General features: G+C 37.2%; 2 protein-coding genes across 3 annotated transcripts in view; both read right to left on the reverse strand.

Annotated features, from left to right (window-relative positions):
* LOC148067540 (uncharacterized) overlaps window positions 1–13465 on the reverse strand; it is a 49652-nt gene that overhangs the window by 14363 nt on the left and 21824 nt on the right. The window lies entirely within an intron of this gene.
* LOC148067541 (free fatty acid receptor 2-like) lies at window positions 312–3997 on the reverse strand. Of its 2 annotated transcripts, none has more exons than XM_087806325.1 (2): window positions 3877–3997; window positions 312–2449 (listed from the first exon to the last, which is right to left on the reverse strand). In XM_087806325.1, exon 2 carries the CDS (start codon window positions 2192–2194, stop codon window positions 1211–1213), a length of 984 nt encoding a protein of 327 aa, XP_087662451.1. In that variant the 5' UTR covers window positions 2195–2449; window positions 3877–3997; the 3' UTR covers window positions 312–1210. The 2 variants fall into 2 exon arrangements, with proteins under 2 accessions (XP_087662451.1, XP_087662453.1); XM_087806327.1 differs by having other exon boundaries at window positions 312–2446; window positions 3877–3938.

A 13465-nucleotide genomic window follows, 5' to 3' on the forward strand; every position in this document is an offset into this window, starting at 1 on the left:
TCATTGTGTCTGCGGCTGCTTACCTCTGAACACCCCTCGCTGCCGTTTGCGTGTCAAAATGAATACGTCATGCATGATCCACCTGTCAAACGGATAGCGATCAGCTCAACCCCAACACAGTCCTAATCCGTATGAAACAGGATTACGGCCGACACTTGCTTGGTGTGATAGCTTTGTTTGTGTTTGCGGTGTGCGACGCTGATTTGTGTTCTTGAAGGATGTTTGGTTCTTATTTTTCCACACTGATTACATCAAAGGCGGATTAATGAAATGCAGTTTAAGAATAAATAAAAAACAATTTTGGGTGAAAAAAGAGATTTATTTACAATTTAGATCATGTAAAAAGATAGCTACATTTTGAGGTGATGTTCCCATAGCTTTGTATCGTTGAATAATTACAAGAAATAATACAATAGACAAAGAAATTCATTTCATCCCTAATAAGTGATGGGGTGACAAAGCTACGTGAAACAGTTTCACACAGTATTATGTGCTGTACAATACACAATCCTCAAACGTATCAATAATGGACTTTAGAACGGATCCATTTCCCTTTAAAATATTAACAAAACTTTCTGGGTTGATGAAGCTTCATTAAGCAGTGTCACATTTTTAGAGCTCGGTAGGTGGCGCTCTCAGTTTGAAAATTATGTGAGGGTTTCAATGGAATAGATGTTCAAAGCAATATAGTATACAGGAGAGAGGGACACCTAGTGGACACTGAAACTAATGTCACTGCTTCATGAAGCTTCATCAACACATCACTGGGGAAAAGTACTTTAGCTCTGCCTTATTGTGATGTGTGTCACACTTTATTTGACATGTTTGTAGAATAAACCTCGTAGCATTGTACTTTTCCTAAATATGAAGCTGTAACACAGTATTTAGAAAACACAAAACAAACATGTGAATGTCAAAAATAGATTCATAATGTTCCGTGTTTAAAACATTTAGAGAAGATTTGACGTATTTGAGCCTTTTTGTTCACACGTGTATCAAGTTCATTAGATTGTGGCCAGTACCATGTTTTGTTGTTTGAAATCCCATCGGGTTGTCATTTCCTTGTCCGTCAACATTTAGCAACGGAAAAGTATTGAAAAATGTCAAGAGTCCCCCTCACATGGCGAACAAAAACATGATTGTAATTTCCTGCTTGTGGAATGAGGAATGAGGAAATAATTGAAGGCAGCTGCTCACGGCTTCGACTCTCTCAGCTTAGTTCATTGATCGTCTCTTGTTTGTGTTGCTTATCTCTCGCCGTCTTGTTAATTTTCTCTCCAGAGGCCAGATAAACGTTACTCGGCAAGCACCTGTTGAGGCGACTCCTGATCCCTTGCATCACGCTGCCCACGTTCTCTCTCATGGCCGACGAGGAGAAGTAGAAAATTAAGGGGTCCAGACAGGCGTTGAAGGTGCTGAAGAGAAGAGCGCTGTCCCTCCAGTGAGGGCTCTCGTGGGTTATAAATCCCACGATGTGCGAGATATTATAGGGGCCGAAGCAAACGGCGAACACCAGCAGAGTTCCTATGGCCATACCGATGGCTCGCAGTCTTCTGCGTCTGTTTATGTGTTGCAGCTTCGAGAGAATCCTGATGAAGTTGACGTAGCAGAAAGTAGAAATCATGAAGGGAATGAAAAAAAGAACGATGCAGAGCTCCAGTCGAACGGGCAGGAGGACGTTCAGCTGTTCGTTGTTGAAGTTCTCGTAGCAAACCTCTCGCGTGGTGTTGTGGCGTACGGTGGAATTCCCGATGAAGGGGATGATGAAAACTATGCTCAGCTGGCTCACCGAGAAAATCCAGAAGAAGATGCTCGCGGCGATGGCGTACACCGGCCGTCGTTTGAGGGAGTACTGGATGGGGAAGGTTACACCCAGGTAGCGCTCGACGCTGATTGCGGTCAAGAAGAAGGTGCTGTTATAAATGGTCATGAAGAAGATGAAGCCGGACAAAGGACAGAATAGATAAGGGAGTGCCCAGCGCATGTTGTTCCTCACCTCGTGCATTTTAAAGGGCAAAAAGAAAAGAAAGAGGAGGTCTGATATGGTCAGGTTGAGTAGAAGAATGTCAATCGGGGTTGGCTTCTGCTTGATTTTCCTGCAGAAGGTGTAGAAGGCCAGGATGTTGGACGGTAGGCCCAGCAGGAAGGTGATGACGTAGACGGACAGACACAGGGCTGTGTGGCAAACCTGCATGGTGGTCAGCAGTGTAATTCAGACGGTCAGGCAGCAAGAGACATGTCACATTACGTCCTCCGCCCAAGAGAGAGTCGGGGGGGCTGACGACAACCAGCGCACCGGGAGGTTTGATCTGACAGGCAGTTAGCACCACGGGAGACGAAGGTTTCTTGCTGGGTCAGCAGCCTGGAACAAACCCGGTGAGACAGCACAGTTTTCTTGTCCCTTCAGATAAACCAACACTCATCCTTTCCTCGAGGGTTCAGAGCTCTGCTGATAAGAGAGAATGAAAAGAGATTAGCACGCTGGACAACACTGTATTCTGGTCCTTTGTCCATTTGCTACATGCCGTACCACGTTTAACAGCCTATGAACCGCGGAGATTTGCTCAAAACATTGACACGTGAGGAGGCGCCGATCTGTTGATTCAATGAAACTCACAAATGTATCTTTCTGTTGATAACCCGCGCTTCAACGGCGGAGCGATGATGTGATGAGCTTCAACACAAAAATAATGATTTCGCAACCCCATTTTGAAAATTTAGATTTATCACGTCAACTCCGTTGCTCGAGTGTTGCACCGCTCTCACTAATTTGTCGAAAAGAAGTGTAAAAGAGATGCAAAGATTAAAAAAAGAAAATCCAGATTTTATAATATAGTTGTAACTTCCAATGCTGATTCAACAAATTAAATTGAAGTGAAAACATTTTTTGTATTTATGCATAGCAGATTATCTCATTATTCATATATATATAAATATACATATATATTTTTAAGCCTGAAAAAAAAGGTTTACTTTTAACTAAATCCCATTGTTATTATTGTTGTTGTTGTTTTTTAATCATTATTATTGTTGTCACTATTACTATTGGGTTTTTTTTAACTATCATTCTTGTTATTATTATTGGTATCAGTAGTAATAATACCAATAATGTGTTCTTAGTGGTCATTTCTAAGTTTTATTGTATAGTCATAACCTTATGATTAAAAAAGACATACAAGCATAAAATAGTTAAGCAGATATAGTTGTATTTTTTAATGAATACAATTTCTAAATATACAAAACTGTTAAAAACAAATAAATAAAATGAAAATCATCTACCACTTTATGTAGTGTAGAATAAAGAAAAAAAATGTAAGTTTACATTTTATTTAACATTATTATACTATAATTATTGTTTAATTGAGTACATCAATAACAGTTAATATCATGAGTATTTACATTTACAAATTCTATACACTATAACTATAATCACTAAGACATTCAACTCTATAGGTTCCTGAGAGTGTCACAAAGAGATTTAGAAATCAAAAACGTGTTTTCTCTTAAGACATAATTGGATGTATACCTGTTCTGTGAAGGCTTTATTATCTCCAATGCAGGCTCGGCTGCTGGTGAATGAAAATAAGGGCTACTTGTGAAAACTGACTCACATAAATGATTTAATAGGAGAAGGGGACTTGGTCAATTGTTGAAAAACATGCTTGAATATTACAGCTCTAAGAAAAATAAGGTAGAATATATTATTGTAGTTTAATTTAATATACTTTCATGTTTACAAGTGATTTAAAAATTTTACACAAAGTATTAACAGGATCGAATATACTCTGATGCCATATCCGATGTATGCATTATTGGATTTAGGTTTTCAATAGTTTGATTTATTCAAAAAGATCTAAGAAGAAAGAACTTTCTTACCCTTCATGTTGAGAACTACCACCCCAACTGAGGAATCAAGGTGTACATTTGTCTTGTTTTATATCCCACACTAAGATGAAACTTAAAGAGCCGCCAGGAAATACGTGATCTGTCAACTTCCTATTTCACCCTTTTGAAGTTTCACAACCACAATTTATTGAGAAATGTTCACCATGGAAACTTGGTCACCTGCAATGTTGGGTTTATTCAAAAACGTGGGCGTGTTGCTAATAAGGAATGTTGATGTCTGCAAATAACAAGCCCACTATGTATAACCGAAGTAGGAGGCAAATGTACACATTCTTTATGATAAATATTTTCATATTATTAGATATTTCTCCTCGTGTTTACGAAAAAAAAAAAAAAAGATTTATTCCTAAATTTGGGTTTTTTTGGGTTTTTTTTTACTCAGAGCAGTTTTAACATTGACTCCCATTCATTTATGATTGTATTGTTGTCACTAACTGTGCTCTAGTTGATACAGTCATATGTAGCTCGTAAGGGAAACAATCAACCAAAACTTTTTTTATGCACATGCATTTTTTGTCTTTAACACTAGAAATATATCTTTATAAATTAAAAATTCGACTTATTTGAGAAGAATGTAATCGTAAGATGCTAAAGTTTAGTTTCAGGTAAAGAAACAATGAATCAATAGAATTATATAAATGTTCAAGCTTGGGGAAAAAATGTTTTAACTGTTTTTACTTTTAAATTAATCCTGTTGTTATTATTGTTTTTTAAATCATTACAACTGTTGTCATTGTTACTATTATTTGTGGTATTGTTGTTGTTATTATTATTTGTATAAGTAGTAAATGAATGAAATAGAAAAAAACATGAAAACCTCATCCGAAATAAAAAATATATTGAATTTGTCAACACTAATTGTAACAGACTATGTCAATGTTACATTCTGACAGTACTCATTTGGGGTTAAATTGATGGCTGGTGCATGTTGGAATCCAAAATTTTAGACAACATTTTACAAGGAAATATAAATTGATCTAGTTAGCGACATTAAAAGTACTGGTACCAATCCAGACATGGAAACTGAGACGCAAGAATTCCGCTCATTTTGTGTTTTCTTCTGAAGGATCAAGATTGTCAGAGTTAAAGTTCCTTCAGCAAAAATCTCATACTCGAGATAAGAGCAAGTTATATATAAATATATGTAGGGAATACTTTTCTTTTTCTGTGTAAATTTCACTAACTAGATCTACAGAGACAGCTGGCTCATCCTTTAGAGTTTCACATCTACAAATGTAACCTGAACGCATCACTTCCTCCTTCCAGGATACATGTGTTGAGCCTTAATGAGGAGAAATTGTGGCTTACCTGTATCCTGCTCTCGTGACAGGTGAACATTTTCGTCTCTGTTGCATTTCCCCTATCTACGTGACAAGCCAAATATCGGAACAAAATATCCATGATGTAGGTTCTGTGGAAACAGCAGTCACGTGTGGTTTCAGGTGATCGTCATCAAAACATACAGTCGCTCGTGCCAAATACGCAAAAGACTTCTTCGTTTATGAAAAGGAGGGATGACCCTCTATCAGGCTCCTGGCCAGGTGACGTTGGGCCGAGAGGCTGGCATTACCTTGTCCAAACAGAAGCCTGTTGTTTGAAGAGCCATATGCCGGCCACGATAATAAAGAGTCCAATCAGAGGATGATGATGATGATGAGCTTCTTATTAGCCAACATGTTTGCTTGCATGTAAGGTTTATTTTTTCTTTTTTTAGTAATTACTATCATTTGTAAAGACCAGGTCAATTTGCAAGCGATGCCCGAGGCACGTGGGTAATCATAGAGACCAAAGAAAGGCGAGCTTTTGAAGTCGTGATGACTCAGAGGTGTGTGTGGAAAAACCTTTTTGATGTGCTTTTATGTGTTCATGTTAATCCCATCGTGTCAGTTCAGCGCCGACAAAAAGCTCCATAAATTCACAACGTATAATCTGCTTTGAATTGAATGTATGATCTGTGGAAACCAGTGTTTGATTGATTCCTGTAATTTAATTTGAGAAATAAATCAAAATACAAATTGTATTAATTTAATTTTAATGTGTATGATTGTAACATTTGGTGGTCAAATACAGGAGTTTTTGAGATCACTCATAGTGTAAAATAGGCAATGGTTGGTCTGTTAAAGGATATAATACTTATTTTTGGTGTTTTAGCAACCCTAAAACAATGTTAACAAAGACTAATTAAAGGAAAATGAATGTGAAACTCTCATGACTTACTCACATGTTTCAAATGTTGAAGTCTTCCTCTCCAAGACACAGTAAGTTCCTCATCATGACCATGTTTTGAAGTTATTACTTTATAAAGTTCTCCCCGTCTGAAATTTTGGCGAACGAGAGGTTACGAGAGCGGGGCCATTATGACGTAATAATGGCTTCACTCCTCCTCCAGCCAGCTGTAATTGCACCCTGCTTTGTTAATACAATGAGTCCCTTGGAGGTGGAGACTAATGGGATTGATGGTGTGCTGTGACAAACCTTGATGCTTGTGTTTTCAGTTTTCTGTTTTCAGTTTTAAGTTTTAAGTTTTAAGTTTTCAGTTTTCAGTTTCTAATCCAGAACAAACTAAACCAAAAAATCATTCTTTGTACCATTCAAGAGAGTGCCATTTAAAGCAGCTCTATGCGATTTGAAGCCGAGCGACGCCAGTGGACTAAAGTGGTAGTGTTTAGCCCGACAGGAGACTACATTTCCCATGAGCACTCGCTTAACTAATATGATATACGATATGTGTTATGACGGCTTTGTAAATAACATTACTTTAACTTTGTTTTTGTACCGTAATTCAGAAAAATCTACAATGGATCGAAAAAAAAATACATCATAGTCATTTTGCTTCACAAAATGTTGGTTTTGTTTTTTTGTCTACAATGTTCTGCAATTCCTTCCCATCAGTTTTGAAAGTGTTTTTCACTGTATGGTGACATCAGGGAAATAACTAGGTGTTTTCCTCGTTATTTTAAACATCGTTCACACCTTATCACACTTGTATTCTTCTACTGTTTATTGATGATGTTATTTATATCATTTTATTTGTTAATTTTGTTTAAGTTATTTATTTGTAATGTGTGTACTGCATGTTTGAATATTCGGGGGGAACAGGAAGTAACTATACAAAATAAAACCACAATAAAAGAAGCGTCACATTTTAAACCTAACTAGGTCAGTCTCAACCACAAGATCTAGAGGGAAATTTCCCCGACAGTGAAACTTTGCAGGTTTCAACAGGTTTCTCAATGAGGATGTTGAAAGTCAGTAATGTTTTTGTTAATTTAGGGGATTCATAGAATAACTACATTGGCTTAGAACAAACCAAATTGACAAAATCTTAAAAACAAATGTACTAACTCAAAATAAAATGAAAAAAAATAATAATCGTCATATTCATAATCTATAATATAAGTTTAAAAAAATGAATTAAATACATCTACAAAGTTTTGTAGGATTTTTATTTCGTAGTTTATTTTGTTTTTCATTAGTTTTTAAATGATTTGGTTGTCAATTTTTACCGTGAGTTAGTGAGTTGCCATCACAAGACAGAAACCACTTTGACCTTATTGGCGCTAAAACCACAAGCCAATCTGACAGATCTGCAGACACGTTTGATGTAAAAAAATATATATTGACTAAAAGAGAGAAGTATCTGCTGGGAATTGTTCTAATGTATTAACTTCCTTAGTGAGAATCACAAGGGGACTTCCAGTAAACATGCAAGCAATTGCAAGTTGACTTGCAACTTCACTTAAAAATAAATAACTGTCTTAGTTCATTTAATTTAACTTATCTCAACCCAGTTTTACTTATACAGCACTTTAAAACAACAGCAACACAAAGTGCTGTATAAGAACATAAAATATAAAAAGAATAAAACACTAGAAAAATAGAATAAAACATACGTCATACCGAGGCATTTATCATTGAGAAGTTCATAATAAAAACATGTAAAGCTTCAACCAGTTTAACACAAAACTGATCACTTCTTCAAGGTAAGCCAGGAAAACGTTTTTCAGGTTTTATGAATCAACATTTGACTTTTGATCTCAGCATAGAAAGCTTTAAGAAGTTTTTACCTGTTTAAATTACAGTAATAAAAGTGACCGTGGCATTTCTGCTCCCTCTTATATTATCAAACACATTATGTCACTTTAAAGTTGAAATATCTTTGTTATTTGATTGTTGCGTTTTCAAGATAAGAGAAGAGAATCCTCTATTTATCCCACAGTGGGGAAATGTCTTGTCACAGCAGCAAGTTTAAAATAGAAAAATAAACATACATACAAATTAGATTTAGAATTCATAGCACATTTTTAAAAAAAAATAAGAATACTAAGTAACAATAGTAATAAACTATAACAATACGTCAATAAATAGTTTTAGTGCAAAGTATGACAATATACAATAGTAAATTGCAACTCAATACAGAAGCACACATTAAAATGTGACATGTTTTGATCATATTAATTGTTCACCTATTTCTTGTTTTATTTTTGTTTTTTGCTAGTTGTAAAGAAAGCAGGCAAGTGTTGAGATGTGAAAGAAACCAAATGACGAAATCTTCAAGACCCCCTTGAATTGTACAAAAACTTTGAGTTCAAAATCTCACTTTTAAGATATTTTCTTTTAAAGTCTCACCTTGACCTAATTCAGATTTATTTATTTTATTTATTCCACTAATCGCCTTTCGTGAGATGGAGAGAACACCAACATTGATCACAGAACCTCCTTGGCAGAGGTGATAATGGATCAGATCTGAGCTGAAAGTGAGAGTAACAGATGATAAGTGTGAAATAAATCCTACTAATTTAATTTCAGCGTATTTTCTTCACTGTTACGGCTACATAAGTCATGATTAATTGATCGGTGTCGGGGCTAACCGCCGATCATGATGACAACGTCTTTGGATTAATTCCAAAAGTGTAAAGATCTTCTCTGTCAGGTTCTGCTACATTTGTATCGAACTAATTGTGTCAAAGCAGCTTCACTCATCCGACCAGCCTAGCTGCTAATCTCACAGTTAACACCTGGAGCATGAACCTCTAAGCTTCCGCCTGTTTGTCATGTGAAGGAAATAATAACAACTTAATTCCACCATCGCTGCAGGAAAGTTTAGTCGCTGCTAAGCTGCCGTGTTCCATCGGACGGGCAGTTTTTTGGCAGTCGTGCGGATTCAAATATAATTCCAAACATACTTATTATCACAACTAAAAGCATCAACTTCAAATCTGCCCTGCTGTTCGTGTTAGACTGTGAATTTAAACATTAATCTCTATTTGTAAAAAGGATACTTCATCATATATATGTGTCTATTCAGACCTCAAACACAGTTGCTATGAATCTCAAGATAAACCTTTATTCGTATCACAGATTACGCAAAGGTTTAGAGGAAAGGAAGACTAGTTCATAACAGTATTCATATCAACATTAAAAATATATATTTTTTAAACAAACGCGTTGAGAGATCATGAATTCAAATCTGACACTGAAGAAGCTATTGGGCGTTTGAGGTCCTTGAGTGGCGTCCTTGATAAACGGTCTTAAAGAAGTGCAGACGCACAACAGAAGGACACTTGTTTGTGATTTCTAAGTGCTTCATCTGCCATTATCCGGGCTGTCTCAGCTTGTCAGTAATGAAGACAAAATGCTTTTATTCCGAGTACAAATGCACAGTGTGGGTAATAAATGTGCCGACGTGAAAGATAATAATCTTTAGAACCCGATGTGCCTTGCTCAAAAACAAACAATGGTTTAGCTTATTCTCCTCTTCTCTGCTGCTCAGTGTGTGTTCAGAAAAAAAAAAACCTTTTCAAACCTAATTTGTTTTTTCTTGATTCATCACATGTAGTGAGGTGTTTGTGAGTCTCAATTGTGCGCTGGTGAAGTTAACGACTTGATAGCGTAGATATTACAAGGAATACAAGTTTAGCTGGATGAAAATAGTGTGAAAGACTAAACTAATAATGGTTATGACTTTAATCTACTCGATTCGTTTTCATTGTATTTTTTGTTGTTCCATTCGCTGGGAATGCCTGATAATAATAATAAAGTTGGACAGATGTATAGAAGGATGTATCCTCACTAACTCAGTTTTCACAAATTTCCTCTAAAACATAGTTCGCACTTCAATACGAAAAAAAAGATCAATACATTACCACAGCAAGAGAAAAAATGAAATTCAAGTCTGACTATTACGCTTTTATTTCCGGTGCTTCGTGCCTTGAGAGACCCCCGCTTCCTTTATGGTGATGCAATAACCTTGAATTCCAACTCACCTAGTGCATAAATGTTATAAAGCAGTTGGTTTCGTTTTCTATTCCAGCCGACATCCCGACATCAGCTCCGGTCGGCCCCTGACGCTGTTACACATCTTGATGTGCTGTTGGGCAGGCGGTGGAGAATTTTAATAAAACAAAAAACAAGAACTCATATTTATTTACCACTTTAGCCAGAATTGGCATTAACACCATGATCCCTTCCCTCCCTCCCCAGTATCTTTGGCCAGTTTTATACAACCTCCATGTCGTAGCCTTTTTTTTTTTTATTCAAAGAAATCGATGTTGGACTCTGTCCTGCCCTTCTCGGTGCAGCCGTGACATATTAAGATAAAAATGTCTGGAGAGATCAAAAGGCATGGAGCCCGCACTACATCTCATTACTGAAGTGAAAGCAGAGGTGAATCGATGGCTTTGTAAAACACTGGATGATTGTGCAGATAAAAGGAGCTGGACTGGACCAGCAGCGTCGGGCAGGAACATCATTCTCTCGTAGGAGGTCAATAAAAGTTGAACGTCATCGTTATTTATTCAGAAATACCAGATTTATTAACTCAGCTGCTTTCTTTTGATATATGAATCACATTCGGATGGGATTATAATTTATTTAGCATCAAGGAGCTTTGGCAAAAGATAAAAAGACTTCAGACGGATAAATCTGGTATAAATAGAATTTAAAGAATTGCACACTGCAAATGAAGGGATTGACTGTGATGATTATATTTGAACTGGTTTGCTATTAACCTTTCAAGGATGTGCCCTTATTCTTATTATCACAATTGTTACTTTGAATTTAAATTGAGGAAAACGTTATTGCTGAAATATGGGCTCAATTTTAACACGGCTTCAATGTCAACAAATAAATTAGCGAAATGAAATCTCTTCAAGATAAACCAGAAACAAACAAGCTTTCGAGTTTATTACCTCAGTAGATGAAACAAGCAACATCCTTTAAACCAAAAGCATCATCTGTGGCCTACAGATTGCATTATCCATCATCAGAACGGCTTGTGTAAAAAACGTTACCTAAACATATATGGGGTCTTTTTATAGCCTGAGATGGAGGCAACTGTGTTTGCGCAGAGTCCGGACGATTCATTGTGTTCAACGGTGTAAGAAAACGCCTTAAGTGACCACTTCAAAATCTCCTGGCGCTCGGGCAGTTGGCTGCAATAGTCCAGCTACCCGTTGATAAGATAAAGCGCATTGAACTTTGACAGAGATCACAGTATGAAGTGTGTTCATAAATACATATATATACTGTATCTATATATGTATTGCTTGTCTAGTCTCTGAGGACGCTGGTTTGGCGCTGTGGAGTGTGTATGTTCTGGCCCTGTTGTGCAGGTTTACCTCATGCACTCTGGTATCCAACGGTGTAAAAAACATACAGCAGTGGATTGGGAACTGTCCGTCAATCCTAAATAAAATGATTTCACAAATCATTTTCTAGTCAGGCCGTGATCGAATATTTGAGAGAGCTACACTATTTTGTCTTTTGTCAGCCATTAAAAAAACACATGTTTATATAAATACTGTATATATATACTATATTAACAGAGAAATTGGATTTGTGTTTTTCTCATCAATCTACTTCTTATACCCCATAATGATGAATAACATTAACATAAGTATTCTTTGGCGAAATGTGGCAGGGCAGGACGCCAGTCTGTCGAAAAAACTGGGATCGTCTCCATTCACAATCCCTGCTATGGCCCTCAAAGCTAAACTTAAATGCATGCTATTTAAATGCACGCTGTTTCCACTGATTGGCCTCGAGATGTTCCTACAACTAAACTAGAGTACACCTGTGCTCTAGAGCAAAAACCAAACTTTGTCTGGAGTCTAAGGGATTGTCTGAGGAGCCTTTTTCTGACTCAACGATGATGTGAGGGGTTTTGTGTTTCAATGAACCGACCCCTGAAGCTCGTATAGTGAGACACAACTTAAACGATCATGGGCCTTAGCAAAGCAGAGATCTATCGCAGAGATGTCTTCAAGTGCCAAGTGCAAAGTTCTAATGAAAAGGCGGATCTTTTATAGTATGAATGATCAGGTAAAGGCCTTTGGTCATTTTCGCTTGTATAATTGGTCAGCTACTCTAAACAACTAGCTTCTAAGATGGCCGTGCCACGTGGTCGTGGTGGAAATTTACTGGAGTTGATTTCTTCTAAAGAGAATTGTCATTTCCTTACACATGCAGAAGAACAACTAATACTAGTGATGGACAACAGTGTCATGTTGTTTAGAGGTCAGTAGGTGGCGCCATCAGTTTAAAAATAACCTGTGCTGTGTCTCAAATCTTATACTTGCGTACTCAAAGTTAGTACTTTTAGTGCGTTAGTGCGTCTCAATTCTTAGTATGCGAAATTTAGTGCGCCATGCACACTACATTGGCGTACTAAAACGCCCACAAAACTGAGTATGGTTCGATGGACACTATCTACCCTAAACAGCTCCATCTTAGTGACGTTGTAAACGGAAGTTACGTCATATATAAATGCATATATATTCATATACGTACAGTTGTATTTTCCGCAGCAGTAGAAGGATGAGACGTCTTCGGTGCTGATACCGGCGTAAATATCTTGCGAATATTTCGATTCTCATATTTTTTCTTTATTTCTTTTTCCAAACTTGCAAAACGTGCTGGCAGCAGGTGTCAGCGATAGCGTTCAAACAGCTGGTTGCAACCATCATTAAATAGTAGTAGAAGAAGCTGTCCCGTCATTTCTGGTTAGTGTGTAGCAGCAGTGTTTGATTTGAGACATACTATCTGTTGAGAATTTGCGTAGTAGTTAGTATGTACACTATCCTGATGCATACTAACTTCTAGTATACTAAGAGAAGTATGCGATTTGAGACACAGCAATGGTATTTCTTTGAACAGTTGTTCAAAACAAAGGGAAAATAGTGCAGAGACCGCCATCTAGTGGACTCTGAAAATAATGACACTGCTTCATGAAGCTTCATCAGGACATCACTAGCCTATACCATCCCTGCGGTGGAGCATGGTAGTAGCAGCATCATGCAGTGGGAATGTTTTTCAGCAGCAGGCACTGGAATTGTCAGGATAGAGGGAAGGATAAATGGAGCCCTGCACAGAAACATACTGGTTGAAAACCTGCTCCAGAGAGCACAGGACCTCGGAATTAGTAGACGATTCACCCTTCAACAGGAAAACGACCCCAAGAACACAGGCAAAAATAACAAAGCAATGGCTCGAGGACAACTTGCATGAAAGTACTTAAATGGCCCAGTCAGAGTCCTGACTTGAACACTGTCAAGTATCT

This window comes from Callionymus lyra, chromosome 13 (genome assembly GCF_982586985.1).
Source record: "Callionymus lyra chromosome 13, fCalLyr1.hap1.1, whole genome shotgun sequence".
Classification (NCBI taxonomy): Eukaryota; Metazoa; Chordata; class Actinopteri; order Syngnathiformes; family Callionymidae; genus Callionymus; species Callionymus lyra.

What these genes read in the sequence shown, in the direction of transcription:
- LOC148067541 (XM_087806325.1), bottom strand. Translation starts at nt 2,194, where the DNA reads ATGCAGGTTTGCCACACAGCCCTGTGTCTGTCCGTCTACGTCATCACC.